General features: G+C 35.3%; 1 protein-coding gene across 4 annotated transcripts in view; it reads right to left on the minus strand.

The window, feature by feature from the left end:
* PRKX (protein kinase X-linked) overlaps nt 1–22,868 on the minus strand; it is a 53,702-nt gene that overhangs the window by 15,719 nt on the left and 15,115 nt on the right. For all 4 annotated transcript variants that reach the window (XM_039384785.1, XM_027743517.2, XM_039384791.1 and 1 more), the window contains exons 2-4: nt 12,158–12,326; nt 7,815–8,078; nt 1,166–1,285 (exon numbers count right to left, since the gene is read on the minus strand). In XM_039384785.1, the coding sequence (XP_039240719.1) occupies nt 1,166–1,285; nt 7,815–8,078; nt 12,158–12,326 (553 nt within the window). The remainder of the gene's footprint in view (nt 1–1,165; nt 1,286–7,814; nt 8,079–12,157; nt 12,327–22,868) is intronic.

The raw sequence follows: 22,868 nt of genomic DNA on the forward strand, positions 1-22,868 counted from the left end.
TGAAGTAATTATCCATCCACCAGGGAATCTGCTTGATCAGGCAATCTGATGAGCTTGTCCAAACACTGGAAGAGTCACCAAAGTTACTCTGAGTGAGAGCGACAGTGCTAACTAGAGAAAAGGATGAATAAATCCAAGCAAGGACATTTTGTTCCGATCACTCTACAGGGCTGCAGATCTACAATGAAAGGCCACAGAAGCACCCTGACACACATGTGGAGACTGAGAAGGCATAGAGCACACTCACTCAGGTACCAAAAAGAAGTTCTAAGAAACCAAACTCATGAAATATACTATGTTTCTTCAGAAACTATGAAGGCCTTGCTTTCGCCTGGATTTGTTCTACACCATGGCAAAGCCTTGTTTAGTACATAAGCAGAATTTCACATTCTCCCTAAATCAGTTATTTATTGTACTAAAAACAGTATTTCTTTTTTGAAATCAGAGCAAACTAAGGCAATTGCTTTTATATAACTAATACTAGAAAGTCATAAACGGTTAATTATATTAATGCCAGTTAATTTAGTTTAAATCTGTATCTTTAGGAAACATTGCTTATCAAACAAATTCCAAAACATCAAATGTAGCATTTGAACAAATAGATTTTAAATACACCTTTAAAGTTTTTCCCTGTTCTTCTTCCTTTGGTTTTTAAAAAAAAAATAATTAAAACATCAGTGCTCAGTAGTAATACAAAGTGTATTAATACTTCCTACTTGCCATTATGCATTTTTACAGACTAAAGCTCCCACTGCAAGTACTATATCGCTATGCTAGAAATTAATTACAGAAGTAATCCTCTTCTTTAGCCTTTAAAGGATTTTATGAAAAAAAAATCTAAACTTTGACAAAGCCTGAATTTCCAAAACAGATGGGGAAAAGAGCAGTTGTTATAAAAGTCTTAAGTAAAACAAAAAAAAACCCCAAACCAAACCAACAAACAAACCCAACAAATTCAAAAATCTAAAACATTCCCATAGGAACAGTGATATCTGTTCTTTTGTACAGCTTCCCAATTCCTTGCTTCAGAGGCAAAAATTAAACTAGTATATCAATAATAAATTTAGCCCAAATTTGCTAATCCAAATATTGTAAACAGAACTTGTAAAGAATCCTGTATTACTGTATTACATAATATTGCTGTGATATAGTAATTGTCACTTACCCTGACAACATCTCAAATATAAGAATTCCTAAGGCCCACCAATCCACAGCTCTTCCATGGCCTTTACTTTGTATAACTTCTGGTGCAAGGTACTCAGGAGTGCCACAGAGAGTCCACGTTCTGGAAGTAAAAGAAGGAAAAAAACCCACAAAACAAACAACAAAACCAGATTGAAGTTAAACTGAAACACAGGAATAGGAAAAAACAAACACACACATATACCTATGTATTTACTGTATATAGAAACAGAAATAAGAAAGGCCTCTACAAGATCTAAACAGACTGCTTTGATGATGCTCTCCACTTTGTAACAGAGATACATGGAAATGAATAAACTTCTTGGCTGCAGAAAATGTCTGTGGACTGAGTTTGCTGACTGGTAGTATGGTACTCTATCTATTAGCCTGCATGTTTCTTTGAAAGTACTAACAGTGCTTTTCACCCTGTGAGCTGCAGACCCTGGGAGTTCATGGACTACTACTGACAGGCACAGCAGAAGACCAGCTTATTAGCCTTTTCCAGAAGAAGGAAGAAGTTTTGTTTATAAAAACAAAGGGAAGAAGGGAGTTAAAAAAGTAGTAGTTTAAATCAGTAAATAGTCACACATACAAGATAGATTCATTTTACAATCTAAGTAAAGTTTTTCAGATAGTATTGAAATGAAACCTGTTATCACTTCCACAATATCCATTAAAACACTTTGTATTTTTACAAAGGTGTAGTATGCAAATGTGAGATATGTAAGCAGCACTATTTTTGATATATTTTAATGTCATTTTTAGTCACAGCTTTCTATGATAAGGTAAGGATAAAACAGTGTTATACTGCTAACTAATTGAAATGTATATTTTGAGTTCTGTAAAGACATGAAATAAATTGAAATTAAGCAGGTATGTTTACAAAGATTAAATTACAATTTGAAAAGAATATTCTGTAACCAATTTTTCCAGAAATATATTGCTCTTCTTTGTAAAAATGCCCAAGTAGAATTTGCCGGGCTTCACTCCTCTGATTTAAGTACACATTTGAGAAAAAATGTGCTTGCTTTCTGAATAAATTGCACTTACTCAATACCAAGTCAAAAGATGAAAAAGTGCTCACCAATTCAGAGAAAATGAAATAACAGCACAGAATAAGAAAGAAAAAAGTGTATCACATTTTAAAAACAGTTCTACCTAGATATGACAAAGAATAAAGTCACAAATGGTCACTGCACATGATTTCTACCTTGCACCAAAAAAACCTCTCATTGAATATTTGTGAGAGCAGGAAGAATCTTTTCCAAGCAAACTGGTAACATGCTCCTGAACAAATGCATTAAGATGAGTAGCAATCACTTTTAGAAGTAATACTAATTCAACAACTTTTCTGAGACTGCAGGGAGGTGATTGTCCCATCCTACTCTGCACTGGTACAGCCTCACCTTGAATACTGTGTGCAGATCTGGGCACCTCAATATAGAAAAGACATTAAGCTATTAGAGAGCATCCAAAGGAGGGCAACTAAAATGGTGAAGGGTCTGGAGGGGAAGTTTTATGAGGAACAGATGAGGTCACTTAGTTTATTCAGCCTGGAGAAGATGAGACTGAAGGGTCTCATTGTGGTCCTCATGAGGGAAAGTAAAGGGGTAAGTTCCAGTCTCTTCACTTTGGTGATCAGTGACAGGACTTGAGGAAACCACATGAAACTGAGTCAGGGGAGGTTTAGGTTAGATATCAGGGAAAGGTTTTACACCCTGAGAGTGGCTGAGCACTGGAACAGGCTCCTCAGGGAAGTGGTTACAGCACCAAGCCTCAGAGTTCAAGAAGCATTTGGACAACACTGTAAGGCGCATGGTGTGACTCTTGGGGTGTCCTGCACAGGGCCAGGAGCTGGACTCAATGATTCTGATGGGTTCCTCCCAACTCAGCATATTCTATGACTCCATGAATTATTTTAAAGAGAGCTTTTGCGAGGTGTTTTTCCCTTGTTTTCCTTTTGTTTGTTGGGTTTTTTTTAAGCCTTAGCTTATATTCATAAAAATATTTAAGATAAAGGAAGAGGAGCTGTACAGTCAGCCAAGGCTTTAAACGAAAAATTATGACTTGAATTTCTTCAAGCTTGATTTTCCTATGGTGAAAGCTAAATTACTCCAGGTAAACTGTCAGACTGCGTAAGACACGCTGTGCATCCAATGTGCTTCATGGCTCTTGAAACTACCTTCATTAGTGTAAACAATGCATTTTTAATTTTTATCATAAATTTATCTAAAAAAGTTTAAACTCTCATTTTCCAGATCAAGCATACTGAAGAAATCTCTTACTTTCAGCACTGCTTGACACTACTGCCATCTAGCAGTTGCATGGATCAGCACTACGGAATTCAGAAAAAACAGCAAAGCTCTGTTGTCTTTTAAAACAAAAATTTCTCCCTCTCCCAAATTTAAAAAGCTATATGCAAAACAGCACTGTATGCATTGTTAATCACATTGATTTAGCCAGCTCTGCAAGTGAAGCAGCTGACAGTTTTACTATACTTGGGAAGAAGAAGGTTTTCATCCCTTATCAAGGTCATTTACATACAAGAAAAAAATAAATCATTTGACCATGACTTCCAGGACCTACACAATTTGCTGGGGACAATGTAAAATGACTCAGTTACCATACAGGTTATTAACAAGATCTTTTTATGGAAGCAAGAGGAAAACTGCGAATTAACCAAAGGCTAACATACCTTGAAGTCTCCTAGCTGCACTAGGAAATAAAATTTATTACCACCAAGAAATTTATTCTCATTGACTACACAAAAACAGGGAAGAAGCTCGTGTTCTTTTCCAAGCTACGTATTTTGCTGTAAGATGTGTAAGACTTGTGTTTCCCCTTTTGTTGGTCAAGAAACAAACTACTTAATATTTTGGAAAACACATCAAGTAAGAGCTATAAATAGATAACATGCCTAAATTTTTTTTTATTATTACTATTTTATGACTATTTCATACTCATCTGAAACTTCAGATCATCCTTTTGAAGATAAATTACAATGCAGGAAAATAAGAATAGACTGTTCCCTTGAAACTGCTAGAAAATATCCACTGCTCTGCGTTTTCAGGAAAAAAGTTGAAATGCAGGTAAGTAATAGTTGATAAGGTTGAACACTGAATTTTAAAATATGGAAATAAAACAAAGAATCTACTGTGGTTACAAAGGTAAGTTATAAAATAATATTTGTGGGACTTATTAAGAGTACTAGTAGTTAATGTAAGAAGTTAATGTATTTTAGCATTCTACACCATTCAGCATCCATCTCTGTAGTAATTGACAGGCTTCTAGCATATGAGCCAGAGATTACCAAAAATGTTCTTTCTGGTATTCTGGCTATTTGTTTGTAATACTATTAATAAAGATTGCTTTGTTTCCAGCCCACAAAAATTTGTTCTGCAAGACGTTCTTGCTTGTTTCTACAGTGACAAACAATACACTTTGTAAACCAGACTTACTGTGTGTCTTACTTAGTTTTTTTCTCTGCAATATCCACTCTGCAGAAAAAACATGAGGCACATTCAGCTTAAGGAACAGTGTAGAACTATCCTGAATATATTTAGGATTAATCACTTCAAGTTTCTAAAAGACTTTCACAGGTAATTTTTTTTTAAGAATATAAACTGAAGAAACTAAAATTAACATTCCAAAAAAAAAAAAAAAGTTTTAACTTTACCTAAAACTTTTATAACTTTCTGAGTGAAATCTGAGCATAAAAAAATATAAAATTCCATGCAGATTAGTTTTAAGCTTCTCTGAAAGAACACAGGAATAAAAAAACCAACCAAAAGTATATACAAAAAAAAAAAACACATTAGAAAAAATTTTTAATGGAAATACTATACACAAAACGTGGTGTATACTTTTCAGAAAAAGAAAGGTCTACAAATGTAATGGCTGCAAAGTTCAAAGCAAATCCTTTCTAGAACCTTCACGTAACAATAATTTATAAAAATCCCCTCCCCATCGCTCTTCTTGACACTGCCCCTTTTTTAAAGTATAAATGTACTTACAAGAAACTGAAAAGGTTATTAAGTCTTCAGTTAAGCAACATCAAAGTGGAAAAGAGAAGAAATAAACAGCAGCTGAGGCAAAGACACACTGTTTTGGAGAAAAATTTAGAATTTTTAAACGTACACTACGACTGCAAAAGCAGGAACAAGGATAAACAGGACATACCAACAAGGAACAGAAGGAGAAAAGAAAACCTCCTCTCCTTCCTCTGTCTATATAAAGAAAATATTAAGAATCTAGCCCTTCAGAAATTGTACTAATAAGAAGGTAAACATGTAGGCTGCTTCCCAGAGTGGGAACATGAGCTATGAGCCAGACACTTCTTCTAAAGAGCAGCTTAATTGGAGATGGACATGGTGAACACTTCGTGTTTTCACATAGCGTAATGGGAAGGAAGGAAAATGTGTACAGCAAAACCTCAATTAGGCAGCTACAGAATCTTTCATGTGAAGTATTATGTATCAAGAATGTGTAATTGTATCAAAGGTCTCCTGGAGATGATGCTTTAATTTCCATATCGTGTTTTCTTCTCTCTAGGAATATATCTGCTGATCCTGAGTGGCAGGTTACCTCATAATGTTTGAGAAACATTAAGGCTTCTTGTCTTATTTTCGCAATTCATATACAGTGTATATATACACACACATCTACACACGTGTACATGTACATGTAAGACTCATATGTACAGATGTTTGCCAACATAAAAATGACAAAACGTATCCCATAATTTTAATTAAATAGCCTATGCCATAAACAAAAGAACTTACTGGAGTGCATTTGTGGATAAATGGTGACAACTGTGTATCTTTACAGTGACAAAACCAGCTTCGTAAAAATGACTTCAGCCAATATACTAGCGAGTGTACTATGGGAACTATCGTGTAGTTCCAATAAAACCAATAACACAAAAAACTAAACCAGACTTGCACAGGTGCAAGTCTTTGCTCTAACTGATAATGTTCTTGCTCCTTCCAATGTTATGTTCTGTATTTATATTACCTGTCATACATTTACAGGTAAATCAGCTAGGAATATAAAACCACTATAGTCTTCTATGGTTCAATTTAACACAAGCTAATCGATTTCACTTCCCCTCCAGGAAATACAGGAAACAAAAAAACCAATTAAAACCAGTAGTGATAACTTGTTTTGATGTCCTAAAATGCATTTGAACCAATCCACTCATAGAGATTTATCTTCCAGGTTGAAAAAATATACTCTGATGTGAACTATCACCTTATTTAACTAAGGGTTACTTCTGTTGTGCCTTAAAGCCACAGAAATCCAGATCAAGAATAACCACTAAGTGGCAGTATCTACATGTCAAGAGAAAGTCATAAGAATTTGCATGAAAATGTCTTATAAAGAGATTGTCCCACTTTCTTACATGTAAGTAGCATTACCTCTTTCTGCAAGAAGTTATTTTGATCTAAAAACAAAGTATTAAAAGAAAAGGTCAGCATTTGGATGCCTATTTGCTTGCCCAATGGAAACTGAATTCAATCAAATGTGTTGATATTAAAATTCTACGGTTTTCAAACATACTTGTAGACCTTAAAGGTGAATAGAACCAGCTTATTAGTTATTAGTTGTCTACCATTTTTCTGTGCCAAGGCAACCCAGCACTGTGTGCATGTTACCCGTGGGGAAGTAGATATTATGACCTCCATAATATGATTTGATTTCTTATCTGACTTTTACTTTGTAAGGGATCCATTAAGTAGCTCCCTCAGATCCACCCTCCTTTCAAATTGAAGTTGTAGAATTATCCTCACCCACCGAAACATCTGTTGCAAAAGCAGCATCAAACAGGTACACAGATGAGTGAAGAGAATAAGCACCTATATAACACCTAACTAGCTGCCTCAACTAGAACAATATAATACTGTTCCCCTCAAGGATGGCTCAAGGGCATAATATCAAACTTTGTCACATTGCTTTTCTGATACAACAGGCTAGATTTCCCTCCGTTTTCTTGAATCTCAATGCTCTTGCTTCCTTTTAAGAACATGCATGTCATCTTGGAAGAGTAGTTCAAACAGAGAGAAAAAACCCTCTGCATTATCAAAAAGTTTATATATACTATTAAAGCTTACAGTAACGTAAAAGTTAACAGTTAAATAAACCAATTCTGCTGAAGCTGACTTCATTGTTTTTGTCTAGATTTTTGCAGTTTCATTTTAGCAACAGGCTAACACAGTATGCAGTTTTAAAATGTTATTCTCACACTTCAAAAATCTCTAAAAGGAAAGCAGAAGGAAACACGAGTTACAAAACATTTAGCCATTCAATATGTATGGAGGATTAATGTACAGATTTTAATATTTGCTCATATTACTTTACTGAACTCCCTTTATATAAGATGACTGCTGAAAACTTCAATATACAAAATCACTCATCTAAAAATATTTTTCTACTGTTGCTTATGTGTGATATTGCTCCTAGTTATACTTAAGGGGTAATACGGGTTTCCATGCAGCCATTTCAAGATGATTACTTCCTTCATATTAAATGACTTGACATGTATGAATCACATGGGGTGTCAGATGAAATCAAACCTTTTTGTTCATAACTGTTTAGCAAGCAAAATGTAATTACCATAAGAAAACCCCACTTACCTATCCACCAGCTTTTTAGCAAATCCAAAGTCAGTAAGCTTGATATGTCCTTCTTTGTCCAGTAATATATTTTCAGGTTTTAAGTCTCTATAAACTATTTCTTTGGAGTGCAGGTATTCTATTGCACAAATAATTTCCGCAGAGTAAAACAGTCCTGTGCTGTTGTTGAAACGCCCCATGTTGCGCAGGTAACTAAAAAGTTCTCCTCCTGGTACATATTCCATTAACATATATAAAAAACGTTCATCGTGGTTGGTCCAAAATCTGTAATAAAAGTATTATTTTACTGAATAAAGAAATTATGTCTCCAATTTGCTTTAGAAGAAAATTTCCGTAAAATGTATGTAACTAATTTCTGATATCTAGTCTGCAAATATCAAACCCCCAAGAATCCAGCAAGATTATGTAACAGACATTCAAGGTAGCTGATTTAACCTGCAACGTAAAACAGGTAGTTGAGGATGAGTACAGCACAAGCCAAGGAAGTAAATTAACTGATAGACTCTGTTGCATTGTACAAAATAGGTATCAGCTAAGCATCAAATAACTGACTTGATGTAAAGACCAGACATTTCTTACACACCTTACATTTTATGTAATGAAACACTGTCAAAGTGATGGGGGTGAGCAGAATCTGCTTTTGTAAAGACTTTCATGACAATACATTCAAAATAAGACATCACAGAGTTGTCCTTCTATCTCTCCTTCCCTGGAAATACACAACCCCAGCTAAAGCATCAGATCACAATGCTTGCTCTTCTATGGTATCTTTTAACAAAAAGCAGTAGGAAAGCAAAAATGACACCAAAACAGGATTCATTTCTGTACCTCAGAATTAACCCAATGATAAGTACCTTCCATTCCTCAGACTGTGACTGCCACCTTCGATTTAAGAACTATTATTGTGGTACAGTCATTATTAGTGTGCAGTAAAGAACAGTAAAGAACAGGTAAAGAAGAAAGAAAATAATTCCATGTGGCTTTAAAATGCTTCATTTACAGAATACAGTAATCTTTCCTCCCACATTCCCCTAAACTAAGCTGTTTTTCTTTCTATCCACACTAAACAACTCACATACCACACACCCAAATGTAACTCAACTGTTAAGAAGAAACTATCTGTAACAACACCTTGAAGAACACTATCATTTAATAAAAAGAGATAGCCCCAATTTTTTAATAAAAGACAGAGAACATTGTATCCCTACCTACTTTATTGATACAAGAAGAGAGGCTACTTTAGCTTCTAGTAACTGCCTCTGCAGTATCACAAGTACTTCTGCAGTATCATCGGGCACTTAATCAAGGCAGAGAGCCTCAGCAAAGACAGGCAGAGTAAGCTGAGGTCCCAAACACGTGAATGACTTTTACTCAGTAAGGTTTTATTTTTTAATACCACCACTGAGGCAACCAAGAAAATGAGATGGACTACCAGACATCACTAACAGCTCCTCCATTCCTTCAAAGTGATGAAGAAAGCAGAGTCCAGGCTCGCCTTTGCTTTTATGGAACTTCTTCCCTATGACACCCATCAACATAATGAATTGACTATTGATGATGTCCACAGTATCTTTATTGACTGTTTGTAAAAACACTCTGGAGATGAACTTCAGGTAGTTAATAAATAATAAACAATGAAAGAAGAACAGGAGTGGGCAAAACAAAGCAAACCACATATTTAAAAGAACATGTACGTGGAGAGAAAGAGCAAAATCTGACAAAGAATACAGAGGGGGAAAAGTGGAAGATCTAGACCATTAAAACAAAGTAGCTTTACAGTAGTTTCCACAGAAAAAATGGATATGTTATTTCATATACATGAAAAAGAGTAAAATTAAGAACTTCGATACTTGCAATGTAGATTGCTTTAAACGGTAATTCCAATACAAAAAAGAAGAAAAAAATCTCAGAAGCTGTGATCAGAATAATATGCATGGTGATGTTAACTCTACAATTCAGCTTTACTACATGAACTTTCGATGCCACTGTGAACTCTCAGAGACAACCTTAGCTTACAAACAACCTTAGTTTTAGCTTATAGGTCTACAAGACACAGTGGACTTTTATTAATTCTTGTTCTCTTGAAAAAAAAAATCAAAAGATACATGTCAACATTACAGCTCACTATGAAGTGTTGCACACAGAGGTATGATATATCACTCAAACATGCAGTAAAGATTGCAAGAGCACCAAACAAGCATTTACAAAAAATTGTTTAAAAAATATGTAGATAAATAACTTAAGTGTCTACAGAAAAAACAGACCTCCCTAAATGCAGACAAGACATTTCTCACGAGCAACAGGAAAACGAAAAAAAGTTATATAAACTCTTTATATAAAGGAAGACATAGGAAGGACGAACACCGGAAATAAATTATGTGCAGCATTACTTATTATTTTCCATCATAAAATGCTGAAGTATTGTGCTTCACTGACACAGATTCCTTGAGGAAAATACCATCCATGTTTAAGATGGTGAAGCTAACTGAAGATATAAAACCCAGGAAGTAGATAACACAGTTTAAAGGCACTGAAGCAGAACTATATCAATTTTTTCCCTTTTTGTTAAACATTTAGTAAAACACTTTAAAGAATTCATAGAAAAATCCACATCTATTGGGCAGCTGAAAAAAGCTGTTACCCACATAAAAAGCTATAGAAAGTGTTATTTGTCATACAGTCAGTGATAATCACCCATGAAAACTTGTTTAACCTAAAGCACACAAATATTATTGTGACTTAAATTTTAACTACCTCATTTCAGCTAGGTTGCTTTGAGTCTCCTTTACCAAGGGACAAAGGCATCACATGGACAATTACATGAGCACAGCTGATGCAATGTCTCATTGGACATTTCAACAGAAAAGGCAGAGCTCTAGAAGACGTGAAAAATGTTTGCCTTGCAGCACACAAGCAAACTTCCATTTGAATTGTGTCCTTTGGCAACTTTAAAAATCTGGTATTTTGGAAATAAGGTATGAATGAAATTCAAGAAAACTTATCAGTTTGGATTTTTGATCACTTCTGTATGGACATGAATCCCTGCATCCCTATCTCTGACATGTCACACAGGTTTCTCTATTCTCACTCTTCCTGACACACAGACCTATTTAGCTGGGTTTTTTTGCTGGGTTTGGTAGGGTTTTCTTTAAAGAATTTACTTATGTACATAGACATACACATAAAATCCTGTTCCCCCTGTTCCGTCCGTATTCCAACCAGTCTAACCAGATGCACCCAGCCTCTTCATCTTGCTTTCCTCCAAGCATCTCAAACTCCACACACACCATAGAACTCATCTTACTGATCCTGTGCCATACACAGGATTTCTGAACACTAGTTGGAAACTAATTGCATCATGATGCTGGAAAAAGCAACAACACACCAGAGAAAAATCCTCCTCCTGCAAGGCTCATTCCATCTTCTGGATGACTATCATGCTGTTCCTTCTTCTTTCTCTCTGATACTTTCTGAGCCCTGGGAGGAGACTGCACTCCTGGCAGCTAGAGACTAAGGTTAATTTTGTCTACTTTTATGTAAAACTGATTAAGGCAGGTAAATGCAAAACAAATCTTGGTCAATAGCCCTATATCCATGCATGAGAAAATATAAATGGAAATTGACTCTGCAACTACCCAGAGTTTTAATTATCCAATTAATAGATCTGGACTCAGATACACAAGAAATGCTGTGGTGCTGTGAACAGAAAAGTATGATAACTTCTATCTTTAACAATGGGATTACTGGGATCATTAGAATTACCATAATTCCATGAAAAAAAAAAAGTGTTCTTTATGAATTGTGTTTAAAACATGTTTCTCAATAGGTTCCATCACTTAACAACCTTAAATATGGGAATATCAAAGTCCAAGAAATGATGCAGTTATTTAAACTCCTTAAAGTTTCCAAGAGTTCACATAAGTTTTTAAAAAGCAGATATTTAAATTTAATAATATCTTTAGCTAGATACCTACAAGACATACATGTAAAAATACTTTTATCACATTTCTAACATCAAGGATCATTCTAGAAGTCGTTTTGATGAGCAAATCCTAACAATTCTTCATTAGTATTTTCCCCTCACTTAAGAAGATTTCTCTTCTGCAGTATGAAAATAAGAGACAGAAAAATTCTTATCATAAATTATTGCTTGAATGTTTAAATTATGCATCTTGATTTTAAATTCTTCATTCTTCTATAATAAATATTTTAGTCCAAAGTCTATTTTAGTCTAGATTATGTAATAGAAATTAAATGCTCAGCATTGGTTAATTGAGACCCTGGAATATTTTAACTGCACTTAATGCATGAGTTAAATGAATTAAAAAAACACAAGAACTTACAATCTGATCAAAAAGGGGTGGTTGACTTCTTTTAAGACAGACTTTTCGTTGTGCACGTGTTGCTCTTGCTTCAGTCGAATGACATCAGGAATGCTCATTACTTTCAGTGCAAAGTAACGTTTGCCCATTTTTTCCCTCACCAGATGAACACGTCCAAAGGTACCCGTGCCTGAAAAGTTGAAGTAGAAACAACAATTTATTGTAAAAGGAGAAAAAAAAAACAGTGATAACTTGCTAAATCACAACCTACAGGAACTCAATTCCAGGTTAGTTTGTTTTGGTTTTCCTCATATTTTCACATATTCTACCTGTTTTCACAGAATTCTTTTTCTTGGGATTTCTCGATTTTGTCAATAGTGATTTGATAAAAAATAATGGTATTGTGATACTGCAACTCTTTGGATAGATACTGGAAGCATTTCTGGCAAAGGAGAGAAATGGTCCTGAGAAAGGGTAATGGAGATGCACACAAAAAATAAGTATGTAATATGTAAGTTTCAAATGTAACCAATTTAAATGGAAGAAGCAAAACTGTTGCCAAATGCAGAAGAAAAGCTGGGAAACATTCTCTTCAATTTCATTATTTCCATTTATTAATTATTTAAACTAGGTAGTTCAAAATCAATCAAGGCTTAAAACATAAGAACTCATAACACAAAGAATACAAAATACAGAATCATGATGACAACAAAAAAAATTTAAAATATTCATCTCCCAAGGTTTGGTGACTGAGAACAGCTCCAGTCTCCAATTATTCAGGGTAGGGAATTATTCCCTTAAACATGCACAGAGAGGTGAAGTGATTCAGCAGGATAAGGAAGTGATGGGAAAAAAATACTTAAAAAGTTGCTGACCTTTCTAAAAAGAAACTAAAAAATCTGCTTATAGTGCTGCAGCATTTTATCACTTGGAAACAGTAGCTCTCTGGCACCCTTTTTTTGGAGTTACTGTATTCCTTTTACAATTCACTCTTAAAAGTATAAAAGGAAAATAAAAAACATATTGACTTTTAAATAATGTATTAGCATTTGTCTATTCAATCATCATCATCATACAGTAGTCATTACAGTTCCTTTTCAGTGCATTGAGTTCATGACAATCATACATAACTGAACTATTTCTTTTAGTTTGAAATGAAAGTTAAAACTAGCACATTTAGCCACATTACTATTTGTAGTGCAGCACAGTGTTACACATTTGAACAGACATTTCGGCTCGTTGGATGGTTGCTTATTGTTTTTCAGCTCATTAAACAATGCCATGTAGATTCCATTACAGAACTACACCAGATACTTTTAATCCCATTCTGACAGAAATATGTGCTGCTATAAAGGACACTTGGCATTCAAACCAAGTGCCTAACTTGTAAAAGGTCACTCTCTCCAAAAAAGTCAAAATCCTGTACTTGAGCTCACAATCTTCCCTTTCCCTGCACACACCCTAGAAAGGCAGCCCACAGATGCATTACAGGATTATTAATTAGTATGTCAATTGATTTCAGATTGTGTTAATCAGTTATCATCAATCTATACTACCAGACAATTTTAATTTTCTAAGATGTGTAACATGTGCAAGGAGATGAGTATGTATGTGAAAGGAAAGGGGAAAGAGACCAACAAATGAACTTCTAAAACTGCACTATCTGGGGAGAAAAGACAAGGGAATTTTTGCCTCTGGTAAATTCAAGAAACTTGAGAATTTATTTTTAAAATGTTTGGGTTTTGTATGTCTATTCTCACCTAAAACATTTACATTTTATTTAACAGTTTTTCTTTCCAGTCATCTGTAATATTGTTTAAGACCATTGTATTTACTAAAAAACCAAACAAAGTACTCATTTTACAAACTAGAAACTACCAACTCCAGCAGTCCAGTTTTATGGAACTTGCAGCTCCCCTAACAATACAAGTTTTCAAAGCCAGCTTTTGAGATAAAACTTCTCACTACACAAACACATCAATGATTACCATTGTCCAAGCACAAAAGATTCTATCAAAGTTTTACATTCCCACCTGTCCCAAGCCTGCTATTATAACAAAGTAAGCCATCAGGTTACCCTGGAAAATTTATCATGCAATTAAATCCTTTAACAATGTAGTCACATTACATGACTATACCTGTAAACAACTTTATTTGCTCAGGGATGAGCTTTTGCAGTAAAAAAACTCCCATACAAAAAAATTAAGGACCAAAAGCTTCCAAGCAGAGACATCTGTTCAAGTTGCTTTAAATACTGATTATTTACATCTACATTGAATAAACAGGATAAAAAAAAGTAACTTATGTTATTTCAAAATTAGGAGTTGAAATTTTAATTCTGAGTAAAAACACTGTGAGGGATAACTAGTCATATTGCACACTGAAACTAAAAATCACCCTTCATTTTTGCAACTTCCAAATGTGGACTCAGGGAAATTAACAGTACTAACCCCATCAGCAAATGTGGGTTTTACATGCATTTTGACACCTGTGTGAACAAAGTTCTTCCACAGACATATGCAACAGGAAAGTCAGAAGTGAATACATATCTAATTGCTCCTAGGTCTCTAGTGACCGCATGTTTCATGACTTGTTCTACTTGTCCTAGAAACTTTTATTTTAGAATGTTTTACTTTTCCTTACGCTATTGGTCTAACTGTACAAACTGCTGTGCAGAAATAACAAAATCACAAGTTCCATCCATTTTCAAAGAACCTGTCAGGGACTTATTTAGCAATACTCCTAAGTTTGAAAACATGGCCTCCTTAAAAACGCCTTTGCCAGGAACAGCAAAGCTTGGCAAGCTATTCGAGAACAGTGGCAAGCACCTAATCTAGAGTGCCTCCGGGAAAACCAGAAGACCACACAGACAGGCGAGAACACAGAACTTCCCTAACCAGTTTTACTTTTGAACTGATCGCAGGCAGTCTTTTTTCAAACATCTTTAACCCAAGTTCAAGCAACGATGGAAATCAACAAGGCACTAGGCCTGCATTAGCTGGCAGTACCCAGACACACACCCACCACCCTTCCATGGGACTAATTGTTAACCTTTTTTTTATGCTCAGCCAGTCTTCAAACAACCAGATAAAGTTTGCATACAAAACCGACTATAATTTAAATATCTCACTTCAAACTTTTGGTCTGGGTCCCCTGCTCATACTTCTAGCCATTTCTGCAAACACTTTTTAAATTTTCTTCCTTGCAACTAGGGGGGTTGGGGGAAGGAACAGGATGACAGTCAAAGTGGAAGGCTGAGACAAGATGATGTAATGGTTGTTTAGCATAGTCAAGAAAACCTAACTCTTTTATATAAACAGGTCTTCTTGTGACTAGATGTAAATTCTGCTCCTCAGATTCACAGTAAGAAAACTAAAAAACTGAAGCAGTGAAGTGGCAGTGTGTAAGACAAAGGCCCAACTCCATAAATTTGAGGGAAAGTTTTTGGAAGCAAAGAAAGGCAGGGTTACCAGTCTTCCATCAAAGCACCACTGCCTTTTGCCCTCCACAAAAAAGACACTAAACTCACAGAAGTTTCTGTTAATCCCTGTGAAAGGACTGTTCAACCTTTTTCCCTGATTACCTCAGAGCTTAGCTGAATGAACTAAATGAATTCAACCTTTTGTGACAGATAAGTAAACATTCCTTAGGATTACCTTAAAATAGAAATATTTTATACTTGCACGCTATGAACGAAAGGAAATTCAGTATATACAAATCTGTACTTTATTCTACTGACATTTATTTCATACTTGGTTCAAAACAAGGGAACTTCAGGGACCTTGTACCATTCTGGATGAGTTCTGAGAATTACCAAGTACTATCCTGCTGAAGGAAGAGCAATGGCTACATACACACATGCATATCCCTACCTGTCTTTACAGCACATATTATTAGAGTTTTAGAGCAAAAAAAGCACCTCAGAAAATTATACTTCAGCTATTACTAGAAGGTTGAAGGCAGATTTGTGCAGTTTAGTTTATTTGTGCAGGCCCCTTCTCCCTGATAAGGCATATGGCAGGTGAAGGTTTCTGGCCACAAAAGAAAGCGAAGAGTGCCTGTGCTATTTACAACATAATTCAGGATTTTCAGGACTAAATGGGCAAACAGAATAAAAATATGCAAAATGCTAACCACTAATCCAGTACAATCTGTTTACAACAGAAACAATAAATTTTTTTGATCCCATTGCATATTTTATATGGTAGTAGAGCTTGAAGGAATGCCAGCAATCTTCTCCATTAGGTAACCTTCTCATGTTAAACACACACAAAGGGCCAAAACCTGCTGAGGACCAGCTTGGCCTAAATATCAAATGCAAGAAAGGCATTTTCAGTCTTACAAAAGCTGGATTCCCTAATGCCATGCCAAAATACCACAGCCAGTTTCTAGGATTTTACTCTCTTTGAAGCCTGGTAGAAAAGAATAAAGAATGTGGGAACATTTCTGATGCAATTTTAGATACTTTTGATGCTAGGAAAACCAATCCTGCAACTTTTGTTTAGCTAAAACAAGTGGTGAGTAGTCATGTAGTGACTATTTTGCTATTGATGTAGGTGACTAATTTAATGCTCAGTTTGCCTCTTTATTTGCTCCCATTAATTAGGCCCGGCTGTTCCAGCTTCCCATCCTTTTAATCCCCAGCTCTTTCTTAAAACCAAGTTTGCCTTGCTTAGACAGATACCATCTGTTTTAATGAAGAATAAACTAGGTCATGTGAGATCTACCACCCCGAGGGCTGCTTTCTGAGTCCCAAAGGGTTTGGTCCCGACTTCGACAGATGCCTACAAAAACCATCAGATGCATTCACTTTTATTTACAGTTAGAAGAAACATTTCCTACTGTGACACATATTAGTCTTTATTGATAGCCACAAGCACAACAGACTTAATTCTGTTGACTATCAGAGATGAACTAAGCAAATTGTATCACATTACAAATTCACTACTGAGTGTCAAATTCATCTTCCATTTAAACTTTGTCTCATTTTGGGATGGAACTTGAACAGCCTAGCCTGGGAAATGGAGGTTGTTACTAATTCCTGACAAGGAAGTGGCACAGCAAAGGAAATGAGCCTGCCCTAACAGACCGGTAATCAGAAGATTAACACTTGGGAGAAAGATATGGGGAAACCACAAGGCACAAGTAACTGTGGGCTTCTACAACAAATGATGCAGATGGCACATCAAAGGACAACTCAAAATGAGGATGATGATTTTGGAAATCATAGTAGCCAAGTTCACATTTTTATTAATGTTTCAACCCATAAACCAATGTCAACTGAAAATGCCAAATTCAGTGTCTTTGCTGTTCTGCAAGTCAGCTGTAGATTGCTCACTGTAACTCTTAGACCACTGCTTTTATAGCTCTGCATCACTCTAGAGGGTTCATATCTACAACTGAAAAACATGTCAGAGAAATAATGAAATTTAAAAGAGGTTCTATAGGAGGCCTTTTTTTCTGCCTAGAACTGCTCATCTCATACTCCTGAATATAAGAAGGAAATGTCAACCCACAATTTTTGTAAAGCTTTTGCATATACTTCAATGATATGCAGTGAAATAAGAGACAGTCTGATTAAAAGCACTTAAAAGCACAGAAAATAGAGATGCATGTGTAGAGTTCACCCTGTGCAGCTCTGAGAGTTCACCCTGTGCAGCACCCATAGAGCAGCTTGCTTCTATGATGCTTTTCATTCATGCATTGTGCTATGATTCAGTTTACACTAAGTACCCCTTGGATAGAGAAAACGTCTTTCTACTTAGCAAGCATGTGAGATAACAAGAACACAGCAAGAACTATGACCACCACATTCTAGGCAAGATCATCACTGTTCAGACTACCTGTCCCAAATATAGTTTTGCCAGTGGCATATCAGTGGTTTTCCCTTACTTCTGTTTTAGATTATAGACTCACCCCTTGTCAAACCATTTTTAAATTGGAAGTTCAGTCTCATTAATTCTTTATACCAGCTCAGCTGAAGTAAAAAAGAAACTAGCAATACACGTTCAAAGTACAGCCTAGCTTCTGACTCAAAGGGGCTGCTGTAAGAAATTTCCAAAGATTCCAAAGACTTAGCATATTTTCATGTTCCTTCTTACTTGGTATACAAGGAGTCTATAACAACACACCATTAAAACTGCATTTAACAACCTGTAATTCGTTATAGTCTCTTTTCAACTTTGCACAAAATTTAATATGGCAGAGAATACCAAGGAATTGTGTCAACAACTCTCATTGTTGACCCACCCATTTAAATCTTTCTGAACTACAATCTTAATGAACTAAGGACACAGGAAACACTAGGCTAATTAATAGCCATCAGTCAAGTTTCCTGTTTTTCACATAGTTCAGAGACAGGTTTCTGATTTCCAAAATGTGCCAATCAACTGAACACCGATGATGCAAGTTCCTTTATAATCCCGGATTTATCTATTTTTTTGGCTCACAAATTATTGTCTCTCTGTAAAAATACTTTAAATATCAAGATGCCTTTAAACAAAACAAGCAGAATCCTTGGAAATTTCTCCTCTCTCTATTCTTTATTTACTTATTTTGAAATATCAGGACCAATAAATAAATGCTACTGGTGATGGTAACCTTAAATCCATTCAATTTCTAAACAGCTCTTAGAACACTGAATTTACATGCATGTCCCTTCACAAAACTTTAACATCTACAATCTTCAAAACAATTCTCATAAAACTTGTATTTCCCTACTTGAATGGCACCTTTGCAACTCTTCCCATGCCTTCCTCTACCTATGACTCGTGAGACACTGATAGAAAGAAGATGAATAAATGAGCAGATGAAAAGCTTTTCCGAATAGGACATTGCAAAGTCATTATTACTTCTACTTTTACCTATTTAAATATTGCACTTGATGTATAGATAGGCCACAACTGCAAAACTGTTTTTTTATAAAAGCAGCTCAAACAGAAACCTTTAAAGATGAACTTCCTTTTCACCTAGAAACTAAGCTTCACACTATTTACTGAACTAAATTAAAGCCTATTGAAATAGCATATTTTAAATGATACCAAACACCTGCTAGAAATTAAGTGTATCAGTCTGTCTTGACCTGATTTTAAAAAACCTTAGTCTATCATGTTTTAAAAGACAAACGTAGTTAAGCTAAGAATCAGGTACCTGTCTGGCTAGCAACACATGCCAAGCTAGAACACTAGAAAGTATTAAATTCTCTCTTTCAACTGATGAGAATTTCAGGTAATCAAAGCATTATCAAAAAGTGTCAGGTTTTAATAGTTGGAAAAGAATCTGTAAATTGGAAATTATACTAGCAAGATAGACCATCTCTGGACTTTAAAAGGTTATTTCATTCAAATCCTATTCAGAGAATTGCTTCTTTCAGGTAGGGAGAGGTTAAAATAAACACATTAACTGAGAGGAATGCAAATATTAAAGAGAAGGATTTTTAACCTGTTGGTTTCTTTCTAAATAATTCCTCAAACAACAAAAGCCAGACATGCAAACCCCACATCTAGCCAACTTCTGTCCATTAACTGGTGCCCAAAATTCCCATCAAGTTTAGAGTAATTCAGTATTCTTTCTAAATCAATTTGTGCTCTAAGTTAATCTTTTATAATTGCTTTAATTATTTTTAAGTGTTTAAAACCACTAGGAAACAGCTTCCTTAAAATGAAAATTCAGACAAATTGATGGACATTTAGGCTAAAAGTAACTCTTTTTATTCAAGGGTGTTACACTTCTACTTACCACAAACAAAATGTGTCACAAAGTAAACCAGACTCAGGCAAAGAGAAGGAAAAACAACAAGATGAATAAAGTAGTATTCTAGGTATCATAAAAATCCCAAATAAAAATCATAAAAATCCAAGACTCCTTTTGATTGTTTAAAAAATGTAATAAAAATGCTATGACAGAAACATTTTTCAATACAACTCAAAGTGACGAATCCTGATCTCTCTTCAGATACTGTTTGATTTTGTGTCTGTGAATGGGTATGAGTTGCAAATATATAGCTCCTGCTTCTTGAGCTGGGATTAGTACTACTCTCAGTATTTTGAATTGGATGTCCCAGAAGCAGTCTAAGCCAAAAGGGACTGACTAATTTTCTATGAGGACGAATACCTTGCAGTTTACCTCTGGTAGTATATAAATAATCAATTCCAGTAAATCATTAATACATAATTTTTCATTTATTCTATTCAGTTAATGCGATAGAAGTGTTTCCCAGTGATTTTTTTTTCCCCTCTCAATGAAGGTAAGAAGAAAAAGTAGAACATATGCAGGGACATCTTACATGGGAATAAAACCAACCAAACAAAAAACAGATCAGTTGCTAAGTTTCATTCCCACAGTCAAGTTTTTACCCAAGAGAACAAAAGTAAGGCTTTCTCTCTCCATTTATCAGCACTTCTATCTTCACCTTCAGTTTCCCTCTTTACTGGAAGCATTTACAGAACTGTTCTGGCTTGTTGCTTTACTCAAATTCAGCATGGAGATATTTAGTTGATTTTTCACCAAAAAAAACCCTCCAAAACAAAATAAACCCCTCAAAACTAAATAAATTGCCATGTCACAGTCAAGAGCAGACTGAAACCCTTTTTAGGTAACTTCAACTAAAAGAAACAGTCATTTTGGTCTTAAAAATTTGAAACAGCACCTCTATAGAAAACACACTACTGTTCAGGTACTTGAAATATTGTTCCAGCAGCTTTTGCTGTCAGTTGCTACAGCTGAACATATGTTGCCATGAAACTATTACATGCACAAAACTCACAATTATGCACACAGAAAACAGAAAACCTTAAAATAAAACTGGCCAGCCAAACAACTACAAAACATGTCTGTGCCCAAAACTCATGTTTTCATCTGAGAAAAATAAATAGAAATAAAATTTTGATGATTAAGAAAAAAACACAAATGCAATAATCTGTGAAGGATTATGGAACTTAGTTCCATAGAAGTTAATGCTACATGGAGTCTGATAAAAATCAGATCCATGCAGCAGCATGGATCAAAACCTTAACAGCAGCCTCCTCTGAACTAGGTAAGCCTAAATGGGGGTACTTAGTAGGTATCCAAGACCTGATTAGCAACCTTTCTTTTCAACCCAGAAATGTCTCTACACACTTGTTGGATTTTTCCATAATCAGCATCTTTTTGCCTGTCCTAAAACTCAGCTTTTCAGAAAGAACTACTTGCTGCAAATCAGTCCCATATTAACGCAAAGAAAGCATGAGGCTTAATATCCCTGTGTCCTTTTAAAAAGCAAACAAAAAAAATCTTGTTGAAGTACAAAGGTTTATTATTGCTGACTAAATGTAATAAAAGCCACATTGTTGGTACTTGACCAATTTCCTCCTTCACCAGTGCTGGACAGAAGCCTTTGAGGGACTACTACCTCTTATAATACATCCCTTTCAATTACATTTCACTTCCATCTTCATCTAAAGCAGTGTTAAAGGAGAAAAAAATTGAGAGAGACACTTCACACAGTGCATAAAAACTGTCTTTTTAAATACTTTTCAAACAGATTAAAAGCATTGTAGAAATACCATATTAAATGGTGAACAGATAAAGTATAAGACTGAAGAGCAGATTATGTTGAAGAGTTCCTGGATGAAGACAGATCTAAGACTTAGACTTAATTTAAATGCACCCAGCACATTTAGTTCTCTCATGCATTTCAGGAAATAGCTAAATAGGCAACTAATAGAAAGATATTCCAAGATTACCTATTCCCTGCTATTTTGTGTGCTACCACATAATTCAACACAGAAGGCCCTGGTCCAGAAACATACTTGCATATTTACATACACGTGTACCACCAAAATTGAGACTCAGCCTGAAAGGTCGGGTTCAAAACCAGATACACTAATATTCAGAAAGTAAAATGAAACTAAAGCTCAGTAGTACTCAACACCTACTTTTCCATTCTTTTTTCCAATCATACTTTTGACTCCATTTTTAAATTTTAAACTGACCTAGAGCTAATTCAGGCTATAGAAAAAAAAAAAAAAACAACCACCAAACAACAAACCTCTGGACATTCCAGTGAAGACAAAGCCTGACCACTGAGTAGTAGTTAAAGACCTCAAAGCATCAGAAAGTTCACTGTTCACAATATATCTTAAAATCTTAGGACTGGTATTTTTGTAAAATGTCATACTGGAGTTCTTTCTACTTTCAAAGATAAAAGACTACCACAAAGCACCACGCAGCTCCATATCATCTCTTTATGGTTGGACATTAAAAGATACAATCCATGTATGTTCTGAAAAGCTGCCACTGTTCTTGGCCTGTTTCAACTTATGATGGAAACTTAAAGAAAGTCTTTCACAATACAAAAAAGTCAAAGTAGTAATGTTGCAGGTGAAGGCAGTACCCCAAAAACAAGGTGAGAGATAGAATTTCTCCCGTCTTTTAGGCAAACGACCAACAGTCTCCCTAGACACTTTGAATTGGAACACCCTCACTTATTACACAGCTTACCTTTGGACCAGATAGGTGGAATCCCCTGCAAGTCAACAGAGGAGAAAAAAGGCACTTCTATATTCAGAGTGGTTTTACAAATCCAATTTATGAACACAGAAGTACCTATTTACTCTGTTGATTCTACACATGTAGGTTTGATAGTCATTTACACTGCATAGGTCTATATTAAGACAGAAGAAACCAACGTCAAAGTTATACAGTCTGATAAGTGCATGCAGGATTTCATGACATGGAAACTATTGACCCAGAA

This window comes from Pipra filicauda, unplaced genomic scaffold (assembly GCF_003945595.2).
Source record: "Pipra filicauda isolate LSUMZ 115617 unplaced genomic scaffold, ASM394559v2 scaffold115_size4368891_pilon, whole genome shotgun sequence".
NCBI classification, from domain to species: Eukaryota; Metazoa; Chordata; class Aves; order Passeriformes; family Pipridae; genus Pipra; species Pipra filicauda.